Source organism: Sebastes fasciatus, chromosome 9, assembly GCF_043250625.1.
Source record: "Sebastes fasciatus isolate fSebFas1 chromosome 9, fSebFas1.pri, whole genome shotgun sequence".
NCBI classification, from domain to species: Eukaryota; Metazoa; Chordata; class Actinopteri; order Perciformes; family Sebastidae; genus Sebastes; species Sebastes fasciatus.
This window is the reverse complement of record NC_133803.1, coordinates 9,578,422-9,590,780: the sequence shown is the minus strand read 5'-3', so window position 1 is coordinate 9,590,780 and position 12,359 is coordinate 9,578,422. Positions and strand designations below refer to the sequence as shown.

General features: G+C 41.5%; 1 protein-coding gene across 1 annotated transcript in view; it reads left to right on the top strand.

The window, feature by feature from the left end:
- The window catches only part of LOC141773819 (semaphorin-4G-like), a 30,306-nt gene that overhangs the window by 4,502 nt on the left and 13,445 nt on the right, over positions 1-12,359 (top strand). Inside the window, exons 2-7 of the mRNA XM_074645895.1 lie at positions 3,196-3,480; positions 9,055-9,203; positions 10,923-10,985; positions 11,110-11,208; positions 11,494-11,587; positions 11,669-11,782. Of these exons, the coding sequence (XP_074501996.1) occupies positions 3,351-3,480; positions 9,055-9,203; positions 10,923-10,985; positions 11,110-11,208; positions 11,494-11,587; positions 11,669-11,782 (649 nt within the window). The 5' untranslated portion in view covers positions 3,196-3,350. The remainder of the gene's footprint in view (positions 1-3,195; positions 3,481-9,054; positions 9,204-10,922; positions 10,986-11,109; positions 11,209-11,493; positions 11,588-11,668; positions 11,783-12,359) is intronic.

The window sequence follows — 12,359 nt, the reverse complement described above, 5'->3', positions numbered from 1 at the left end:
CAGGGCCCAAGGTGACGTTTTCATATAACTTGTTTTGTTCAATCAAAAGTCCACAACCCAAAGGTATTTAATTAACAGTGATATAAAACAGAGTAAAGCACCAAATGTTTGATGATTCATTTTCTGTCGATCGACTAATCAGTTAATGTTTTCCGCACTAAACAAATCCACTTAAGCTTTTCCAGGACATTCATGTTAACTTATTGTTCTTATTGTCTGTGTTTTTATTTTCTGTCATAACTTGTGACTACTAAAATACCTTTTTGGCAACTGGCCCAACACCGAATCATTTGCATTTCCTTACTCACAATTGCATCACTGTGCAATTTTTATTGAAAAATAAAGAATAATAAATGTTCAGTGTGTGATATACCTATCTCACCTAGATTTTACATTCTACTGCAGGTTTCACGTTGCTGAGTTCATATCACAGAGAGGAATAAAACAAAAAGAAAAATGTATATATATATATACTGTATATAAAATACAATAACCCTTTAACACCCACCTCCTGGAGACATCATTTCAATCAGGAGAGACCCTGTATAGATTGAACAATAATTTATTACATAATGCATGATAAGAAGAATAGTGTAAAGTCTTTGGCGATTAGACTCCATCGAGACGTAGTATATAAAAGGGGGTAGTGATGCCGTGATGAGATTAGGTATATTCCCCCCTCTGGAGTCTAGACAATGATGGTGGTGGTGAAGGGAGTACTGAAGATCCAATGAAGGGATGTGGAGCAGGCCTGGGCACAGAATCTGATGAAGACTGGAGGTGATGAGGTGAAGGCGGGTTGCATCGAGCCGCACTGAAATGACGACTGACGGCAGCAGAGAGAAGGACAGTTTTAAAATCTGATTTCAACGATATGATTGGCTCAGAGAGAGTGTGGCAGAATCTGTTTGGTTATCTAAGAGTGAGCCACCCACAGTCAGCTGATAGAGTAGGAGCCAGTGGATATAAGAGCGACAGAAAGGTTGTGAATGAAAGAGTATGAAGGGGGTCTTCCTGTCGGAACTTTCGCTTAAGCTTCATTTTAAGCCTTCAGTGATATTCTACAGGGTTCTGTTTGTCTATCTATGACACACATTACTTTTTTAGCAGTATATTAATCATATACCTTTTTAGGGCTGTCAAAGTTAACGCTATAATAACGCAAATTTCTTTAACGCATTAACACAATTTGGGATTTTTAGGTTGTAGCGGGCTCAGTTTTAAAGCTAGAGTGAAGATACTGGCATCATATGAAACTAGAAAACCTAAGTACATACTAGTTTGTCGTCAAGGAGGCTAAATAACGCTCCAAACTTACACTAAAGTTTGGCGATGAGAAACTGTCATGGCCATTTTCAAAGGGGTCCCTTGACCTCTGACCTCAAGATATGTGGATGAAAATGGGTTCTCTGGGTACCCTCGAGTCTCCCCTTTACAGCCATGACCACCTTATGATAATCACATGCAGTTTGTGGCAAGTCATAGTCAAGTCAGCACACTGACACACTGACAGCTGTTGTTGCTTGTTGGGCTTGAGTTTGCCATGTTATGATTTGAGCATATTTATTTATGCTAAATGCAGTACCTGTGAGGGTTTATGGACAATATTTGTATTGTTTTGTGTTGTTAATTGATTTCCAATAATACATATATACATACATTTGCATAAAGCAAGCATATTTAGACACTCCCATGTTGATAAGAGTATTGAATACTTGACAAATCTCCCTTTAAGGTCCATTTTGGACAGATACAAAAAAGTGTGATTAATTTGCGATTAATCGCGATTAACTATGGATAATCATGCGATTGACAGCACTAGTACTTTTCCACAGTACTAGCAGTCCATGAAAGTCTTATATTGTGCTAGTGTCCTGTGGATGGAACAGTGGGTAGTAAACGGTTATAATATCACAGTATAGAGTACTTACAGCACGTCCTTGAGCCCGTGATTCTCCGTCTCACTATTACTACCCACTGGTACAATAACAGTTATGTCTCTTATCCACACCTGCATGCTGCTGTGTTTGTCCGTTACATTATGCAACGCTCAAGCCAGCCGTAGTCATGGAGTCAGCCCTGAGGGACCGCTGGGACTTTCTGTAAGAGCGCAGTCACCACAAAGACTTGTGCTAATGGCTTCACTTTCCTGCTCTGTTTTTTTAGTTGCAACCATGCGTGTGTGTGTAAATTGATTCGTGTTAGTGTGTGTGTATGCCTGTGTGTACGCTCGTGATAGAAGGAACAAGCAGCCTGCCTGGACGTTCAGCTCTTCATTGTGCAAGAGGCATGCTTTGTGAAAGGAAAGCGCTAAAGAGTGTGTGACTGTTTACATTTGGAACTGGGAAAGACTTTTAATGACAGAGGTGGAGTATGTAGTATATAGAGGGAGGAGTGTGTGTGTGTGTGTTTTAAAGAGCGACATAGAGAAAGACAGAGAAAGAGAGATGTCGCCATTTCTCCTAATAAAATCGGATAAGGTTGGCGATGCTCCATTGTATAGAGTGTACTCCCAGTGTTGGTGTGTGCACTGGTGCATGTGATGGTGACACACAAACACCATCTCCTCCCTCCCCTCCTCCTCTCACCATCTCCTCCCTTCACTCCTCCAAAAAAGAGGGTCTTGTCCTGCTCGAACAACATTGGCATTCACATCACAACACACACACACACGCACATCTTAGAGATGATCACATGTCACAATCTTTCCCCTCGTGGACTTGGCTCCTCTCAGGTACGTCTGCTGTTTGAACTGGTTTCACACCTTATCGATCTCTGGATTGCTCCACATCGCCATCTAATCCTCAAGTGTTTACTCGTGATATCGGCACGTAGCTCTGTTTGACAGCCGTTGTTTGGTTAATGATGTTTGCGCACGTGTGTTTAGAATGGGCAGCTGCTGCTCGCAAGACTTTGCAACACGGAGAGGCGGCCCCGGTCTGGTACAGCACCATTGATCTACAAAAGCCCCCCCATATTTTATTGAGCGTATGCACTTTGTGTCTCTTTCATATCTCTGTCATCATCCTTGTGAAATCCTCCACATCAACTTATTTAATGTGTTTGAACTGTGCCGCTCAACTTCCCCAGCTTTCCTTCTTTTTCAACTTTGAGTTTTTGATGGCCACAGGTGTTTCCTCTAGTGTAGACATGACTACTAACACTGTTGGTTTTGTGTGTGTTTTATTTTTTCAGGTTCCTTCAGTACAGCACGGTGAAAGAGGCCGCCTGCCAGTGCCAGCGAGTGGGTGTGTGTGAGTCGTAGGGTGAATATGTTTGTGTGAGTGCCTTTTGCATGTGCATACACCCTGGTCGGAGAGCGTGTGTGTCCCACGAGACGCTCGGCGGAGATGCTGGCAACTCGATCCTCTGCGGTGCGGCTCCTGCTGCTGAGCTGCTGTGTGTGCGTGGCAGCCGGCTACCCGTTCAGAACGCCCCTGGACCTGGATGTGACTCCACGCGTCACCGTGTTGAGCAGCGGTAAGCACGGACGCAAGCACACACATTTGCGTATATTTTTGAACAGCTTCTCTTGCGTCACATATTCCTGTCGAATGGTCAATATTTCAGCAACCTTTATCATTTGATCTTCAAACATTGAACTGTTTTTTAGTTAAATACCTTAAGGCGACTCAATAACTTAAGTATTAATGCAGTGCTTTACATTCAGACCAACAGTAACTCTTTAGATGTCTAGTCTCAGTCTGTAGTATTGCAGGTGCTGCCTTCTTTCTCTTTATCTTGTTTTCTTTATTTTTTCACTCTCCTCAATCTCATTTGTGTGCACACCAACTTGCTTATACACCCTCTTGCCCCCGGTATTTCTTACACCTGCCTCTTCTGTAAATCAAGATTATTTTTATTTTCTAGCAACGTGTGATTATTATTCATTTACCTTGTGTGTGTGTGTGTGTGTGTGTGTGTGTGTGTGTGATGGCATGTAGCCTGAGGTTACAGAGGCAGATGAGTGAAGTGCTTACACTTGGATCCCTGCGGAGCATCCAGGGAGACTGACACCACTGTAGGTAGTTCAGAAGCAGCGTAACCATGGCAACCGTTGTAATATGGCGCAAGACGGCCGTATACAGTATTCTTCTTTTGTGCATGTGTGGGCAAGTGTGTGTGTGTGTATATCCGTAAATCTGTACTGTAATCGGATCCTGGACTTTATTTGTTGATACACAGACGTGTGAAAGACATTTTCTCACATCTCCACTTTGACTTGCAGCCAAATTTTGCTTTATAAGATATACTTGTAGAACAATATCCCTCCTCTCCCCTTCTCTTTTTTCTAAACAGTTGTCTTTCTCACAATACATCACCTACTTACTCATTAGCCATTTTGTGCCCCTCCTGTTACTCCTCTTGCTATGAACCTCTCTTGATACCTTTATCTCAGTTCCTGTAAATCATCGGTTAGTGCTCGAGCCTGCCCACAGGTCCTCCTACACGACTCATCTCCACGTCTGCATGCCCCGTCACTCTCTCGTTCACTCCCCCTCTCTCTGCCTTTGCACCTAAGCTCTGTCTCTTTTCCTCAATTTATTCTTCATTAGTTTGTACTTTTCCTATCTGCACTGCCCGCTTTTAATTCCTTTACCTCGCCTTTACCTCTTGTCTTTGTTTCTTTTGCTTCCCTCCTCCTGATGAGAAGACTTCGATATGCAAACTTACCTCTAATCCATTTAATCTCTGTGTTTCTTAGCAACCTAAAGGCAAAGCCTCCAAAACCGGTGCGGTGTAGTTAAATCACACACACGAGCACAGTCAAACACACACACACACACACACAGACACACACACACACACACACACACACACACCCGTGGTCTCTCCTAATTGTAACATCATCATAAAGTAGGTGAAAAGATTTGAGGGAGGAACGTCGTTAAGGGTTATTAATTTGACGAATTCCAGTGGTCAGTTTTGAGGAGCCGAAAGCCTAAAAGCCGCCAAAACAGAGAAATAGGTTGTTAAAAAGAATGAAAACTGATTTCAACCTGTCAGGTATTTTGGGATTTACAGTCGGTGGATATAACTTTGTTTATTCAGTACCGCCTGTCGGCCCGTCAGGATACTCTGGACCGTAAACAGGCCTGACAATCGGTGTGAATTTATTTGTAAGGCTGTCACGTCACAGTCCGTCGCCTGGAGGTTCAGCGCATGTGTCCCTGAACACTGTGTTCTGTGCTGATCAGCTGAGGTCCCTCCAAGTGTTTGCTCAGTAAATAATATCATCTGGGCTTCTCTCTCTCTCTCTCTCTCTCTCTCTGCCTCTCTCGCTTTCCCTATAGACTCAATCAAACGCGCCTTTTCTCGCACGATCTTGTAAGCCGAGGTTAAACTGCGCTGTCCAATATAGTTAATAAATCTTCCTCTGCTGCGTCACACTCTCAGCGAGGTAGTTTTCAGTTACCTGGTTCCAGCTGTCAGGCATTGTGTGTCTTAACGCTCGGATTACACTGAGGAAACTTAGGCGTCGTCGCTGCTATAATGCATTGTCACTCACAATGAGGCACTCGTATCACGTAGGAAAAGCTATTGTTCCTCAAATCCCATACAGGTAATACTCTGCTTCCTCCTGCTGAGAATAAGTGAGGAAAAGTAGACACCTGATCACCCAGGAGCAGTCTGGGATGGGAACTGACTGCTGCTGCTGCTGCTGAAGTGAGCAGAGTGGATTGTTTTTTGCAGCAGCTGATAGGAATCTTAATGTCAGCTTACTTGATAACCACGCAGTCTCCAGCGGCTGAGGATTCAGGAAGTCTGACACTTTTCTGTTTGACCCGAGTTGAGCTACTGTCCTCATCAATAGGCAGGAAAAGTGGCTTGCTTTCAAGTTTCCATTGCTCTTAATTGCTGTCAACACTCCACCCCGTCTGATAGTAAAACCTGTTCAGCATTACTCACGTCAGATCTTTTAATTAGACATTAAATTATAACCTTGCTGTCATTATTCCACAAGTGACAACACTGTTTGGTCCCATCACAGTGGAGTTGTGGTCGTAACATGCATAGAAGTTCTCTGTGCCTGTGATGTTGACAGTGGTGTCATGTTTACCCAAGCTAAGTGGTCTCCTGATAGATCGTATGTTTAGAACTTACATAACTCTCTGGCATCTCATGACTGCAGTGAGTGACTTCACGACATGTCGTGTAAGCGTGTCTATACTGTATGTGTGTGTGTGTAAAGCATGTTTCTTTGCTGAGTGTTTGCGTGAGTGAACCTCATTAGTATCTTGTCCTGTCAAAACAGATGCATCCCAATATAGCCTGGAAAACTGGACGGGGCACTTACACACAAAGCAATATAACCTCAAACCACAGAAAGTCACATTAAGTAGAAGTGGATCTCCTTGAAATCTGCTGATGTGTTGGGCCTCTTTTCATTATCTTCTTCTTCCTCAGCAGAGCTGTGTGGGATAAGCATAATCCCTTGGCTTTTATTGTCCATGGTGGGGTTGTAATTTCATCTCTGGTCAGGGATAGATATAGCTGTGTGTGTAAAACTGAGAAAAGCAGAAAGATCCTAATTTATGTGATGCTGGAACCACCAAAGTTGTGTCATTTTTATCTGTGCTAGCAGCAGGTATCTTATGTATGGCAATGGTCCACCGAAGAAATAGCTTTGACTTTGATGACCCTGAATTTCCCTCTAGCACCACCATAAGGTTGATATTTGGGGTTTTGAGTGAAATGTCTCCACAACTATTGGATGCATTGTCATGACATTCATATTCACTAATGCTTTATGTACTTTCATTTGTCCGGTCATGTATTTGTCCTTTTTTTTTGTTTGGCTATGTTTGTTTTTCTTATTCCGGTCTCTCTTGCAAAAGATATCTTGCTATTTCAAGACTACCTGATTAAATAAAGGTAATATACTACATGTTCCCCTCAGGATGACATTTGACAACTTTGTTCATCTCTGACTTTTCATTTAGCGCCATCTTCTGACCAACATTTTAATATGTTCAAAACTTTGTTTTATGATTAAATACCTGCAAAACAAATGACTTTTCCATCAGCCTCAGTTGTGCTTTGTGTTTAGTGCTAATACGTGAATGTTAGCATGCTAACATATTAAACTAAGATGATGATTATGGTGAACATGATACCTGCTAAACATCAGCATGTTAGCATTGTCATTGTGAGCATGGAGCCATGCTAGTGTTAGCATTTAGCTCAAAGCATGGTTGTGTCTAAGTACAGCCTCACAGAGCTGCTGGCATGGCTGTAGACTCTTAGTTTTGTTCACTGTTCTCTGATATTTTATAGACAAAACAATTAATTGACTTGAAATAATCTGCAGATTAGTCAATAATGAAAATAAATTGTTAGTTGCAGTAAACAGAAAACTTCAAATATTGGGGCATTTTTGCTTAATAAATGACTTAAAGGAATACTTCAAAGACAAAATGATCATTTGTATATTAATTACACACCCCGTGTTATCTTGAATTCTTGAAGAAAACTTGTTTTTTTCTCGTATGCCTCCACAGTTAACAAAGAATTAAAAAACGGTGAAAAGTCTTGATGTATTATAGTTAATGGGGTCCGCCTTTAACAACAGCAAAACTTTATCAAAACATCTGTTTACAAACTGTCACACAAGTTGTGCAGTGTAATCCAAGTCTCATTTATCCAGTCGTAAGCTCACTACTTCTCAAACACATGTATCTTTGCTAAAACCTTACTATTTAGAACACATAAACAGTTTAACAGTTTTAAATATTCCTTTTACGCTATTGATCATCAGTATTGTTGGCAATTTAATTTTCGGTCAGTCAGCTTATTGATAATTGACTAATCATTTCAGCACTAAAGATGAGCAAGGGAAAGTCAGTAAATAAACAGTCTTAAAGGAAATGACTACCCTAAAGCATTACTGCTGTCAAAAAGCAGCTATTGATAATGTATCTTGCTTTTCCCATTTTGTCAGGTATCGTGTATTTTTCTAATTTCTGACTAAACACAAGGAACTTTGAGGTCCCGTAAAGCGATTTTCTGTGTAGCTACGGCACAGTGGAATTTAATAGAATGACTTTTTCTGGCAGTCTCAGAAAAGAACCTCCGATTTTTGAAGGCGAGTCCCTCAGAATCAAAGAGCGAGGCCTTCTTACCGCTTTGCACTGACGTTCGGCAATCACACAGCCAGAAATCCATCTCGGCAGATGAATAGATTTCTATTCCTCGCTTTTATTCTCATACTGCCAGGTTTGATTGAAAAATGCGCTCACTCGTGCTTTTAAAATGCCCCAACTCTGATGGCAAGAACTTTATGCACATTTTTCTAAAGGCATTCAGGGAGATTCGTTTGTGTACGAATATCCAGCAATGTGGATTTTTAGGTTGTTTTCTGTTGAAATTGTCACATAAGAATCCAGAGGACATACAATCTGTTTGTATTTAGGTGTGTTGCATTTTACAATAATTAGTGAAGTTGTACTGCAGAGGATAAAACAAGTCAATTCGTGGAATATTCAAGAAAATATGAATGTGAGCAGAGGTTACTTTTTCTCCGAAAGCTGTTCCCATAGAGACAGACCATAATCGAGAGCAGCAGTGGACAGCGTTTGTGCCGAGATATGCCCAGGTGGTAATGTGTGTAGCCATACAAATGAGAATCAGGCTGTTTCAACCACTTCTATTGTCCAATAATCATACCGGGGATATGCTACTGATATTATCTGAGGAAGTACAACAACAAAAGAAAAACTGGGTTATTTCTATTGGTTTTTGCTCCCGCTGATTTTCAGAGTGTCATCTCTAAAATGTCATGTGATGTATTTTTAAAGAACACTAGGAGCTGTTTTGATAAATAGATGGTAGCAGAAGCAGGGGGTTACAAAAATCACTTTCATTAACATCCTCTCCTCTCCTCTCCTCTCCTCTCCTCTCCTCTCCTCTCCTCTCCTCTCCTCTCCTCTCCTCTCCTCTCCTCTCCTCTCCTACATCCTCTCCTCTCCTCTCCTCTCCTCTCCTCTCCTCTCCTCTCCTCTCCTCTCCTCTCCTCTCCTCTCCTCTCCTCTCCTCCTCCCCCTCCCCTCCCAGGTCTCCAAGGCTGCAGACGTTTCCAGTCCTCTGCAGTCAACTACAGCACCATGTTGCTGGAGGCTGACAGTGAACGTCTCTACGTCGGCGCCCGGGGGGCTGTATTCGCTCTCAATGCCTCTGACATTTCAGCCAGCTCCGCTCTCACTGTGAGTTTGTTTGTTTCCGTGTTTCTGCATGTTGTTCGCCTCAGCTGCCATATCTTTAACTCTGCCACGGCTTCATTTGCATTCCACAACGCAGGAACTTTTTTGAGGCAAAAATATTTCATTTTGAGGCAAAACTATTTATTCCCATGTCACCCCTTGTTTGTGTGTGTGTGTGTTAAACACAATAACTCACAGTTTCACCACAGGAGCATCTTGCTGCATAAACTTACATATTAATGAGAATAAAACTAACTACTGTATCTTCTCACAGTAACTTTAAATAGATACAGAATTCATGTTGATATCATCCGCACTTTGGAGCATGTTGACACAGAAATTGTTTGTAATTTATGCAGTAATTAGCATTCTTTCTATGTACCTCAACACAGTGTTGCCAGTTTTAACTTAAATCCCCACAGTCCCAACAAAGAGTTAAAGAGGCCGAGCATTAAAGTTATAATCCTTTACGATTTATTCTATTTATGGCTGGAATTTATAATTGATTCTACTATTGCCATTAAATGTATGTACATTCATTAGTAACTTCTCTATATAGTATTTTTGCATCGTCAGTGGTGGAGTCCGCCGCTCCCACGCTGTACTCAAATGGCGTGAACAAGCACAAGTTATTTATAGGAAACGACGCATCCATGTGCAAATGTTAAGTAATGACATAATCCAGAAGAGCGTAAAAAATGGTATATATAGCCTACAACTCCATTAAATTCTGTTTATGTCATGCTACAAGCTACTGGCCGATAGCCGGTTGTTTGGGAACAGAGACGTTAATACATCCAGGCTTACACCATACAGCCCATGGGTGTACTATAAGATAATAAAAGTTATGAATTACAGCCAATATATCCATTATTACAACCGCTTTCTCTGGGTTCTTCAGCTTCCTCCCAAAGACATGCAGGTTAGAATAATTGTTGACTCTAAATTGCCTGTAGGTGTGAATGTGAGCTTGAATGGTTGTCTGTTTCTATGTGTCAGCCCTGTGATAGTCTGATGACCTGTCTAGGGTGTACCCCGGGACCCTAAATAGAATAAGTGGTGACAGATAATGGATGGATGGATGGATTTAAATGAGGGCTATTTAAGGGTTCGTTCTGGGAAGTTGATTTACTTCGAAAAAAATGATCCTCTGATTTCAAGATGTCTCTTTATACATTCATTGCAATGGACTGATTGGCATTTACAGTCCATTATCACTTAAATTATAAATGATGTCCTTAGATGATGGCATTATTGTCTCTTCTCCATTTCCTTAGAGTGTATGGTCAGCATTTAGTTTATTCCTCAAAACATTGCAAGTTGCAGGATACTGTCATTAAAGTTGACCGTCCCTTTTAAGCACCCATAGAGACTGAAAATCCTCTTTCACTTGTCATGCTGCTGTGTTTATTACCAGACGTTAAGCTGTTGTGCTAATTATGCTAATACATCGTTCGTGCCTGTCATAAAATATAATTGCTGGTATGTGTGTGTAACACTCCCTTGCAACCACTCATGCATCTCCTGCTGTAAATACACCTGTTACAACGTTCTGTGAGGCAAAAATCCCTAATATATGAATTATTAAAGCACTAAAAGATATTGCTGTCGTTTCTCTGCTGTCAGATCTGTGGTATTTTGCTCAAATTTATGCAAGTCAGTGATATGAAACCCTCCAACTTGCTCTTCCTGTCTTACTGTATGTTATGTGGTGTGTGTTAGATTGAGTGGGAAGCCTCCCCCGAGCAAAAACGTCAGTGTCTGCTCAAGGGAAAAGACAATAAGGTAGGCATTTAGTTCTCTTCCTTAGTCCTTTCTTTTCATCTTTTTTTGTATATGGTTCTCCCCTATGTATTGATATTCGTTCCCTCGCCATAATATCTTTTCTGGCTTTCTCTTCCTCTTGCAGACGGAGTGTTTTAATCACATCCGCTTCCTCCAGAGGTTCAACGCGACTCATCTCTACATGTGTGGGACTCATGCCTTCAGACCCCTCTGTGTATACATAGTATGTCAATGCAAAACACATTACAGCCTGTCGAGTACTGTTGAATCCATACTTACTATTGTAGTGCAAGTGCAGTCTGTTTGCATGTTGCATTTTCCGAATAATTTTGTTTATCTATAGATGGGAACATTGTTGCTCAAAAGTGCCTCATCTGTTATTCTTTCACATTCTGAATTATGTTTGACTTTCTGTCTTTTACCTTCAAGACCTTTTTGTGATTCCCTTTGTGGTTTCAAGATTAAACTAATTGTCCTCGTCTTTATCCGTATGTTTTGTCTCATATAGGACGAGGAGCGGTTTGTGATGTCATCTCAGCCTGAGGAAGGCAAAGACAAATGTCCCTACGACCCGACGACGGGCTACACTGCCCTCTTCATCGGTAAACCCTTGAACAGTTGCCAGTCACCTCCAGAGTTTTACTAAAAAACTGAAGAAGCTGAATCATTGTTTTTTCCTCCAGACCAGCAGATGTATACAGCTTCCCAGTACGAGTTCAGGAGCTTTCCAGATATCCGCCGCAACTCTCCGCCCCCCACACTGAAGACAGAAGACGCCCCCACACGCTGGCTGAACGGTGAGTTAATCTCCTGGAATGATAAAAGGCCTTTAGCATGTTTAGGTGGCCGGGTGATCTAATCTGCTGAAGTAGCAGACACTGATTCTTTATCAGTGCCAGTTGATCAATAATACATTATTTTACTTCTTCTACTAATTGCTCCACTAATTCTTAAAGCATTACAACTTAGTTTTACATCGACAGTTCTATTTGTTAGTCCCAGTCGGTCTGTCCAACACTTTGGTCCAGATTAAATATCTCAACAACTACTGCACCGACTGCCAGGACATTTCGTACAGACATTCATGGTTCCCAGAAAAATTTATCTTCATGACTTTGATGATCCCCTGACTTTTTCTCTAGTGCCACTAGGTTCCATTAGGTTCACATTTGTGGTTTTGATCGAAACGTCTTAACAACGTTTGGATGGATTGTCGTGAAATCTGGTACACACAGTTGTGGGAATTGTGTCCCCCTCAAGATGAATTGTAATAACTTGGGGATCCCTTAAAGCTGCAGTGGGTAGAAATGGAGCAAATATAATGCTCATGCTAATAAAACATTTTGTAGTGTACTGTTGAGCTGTGAAATGAGA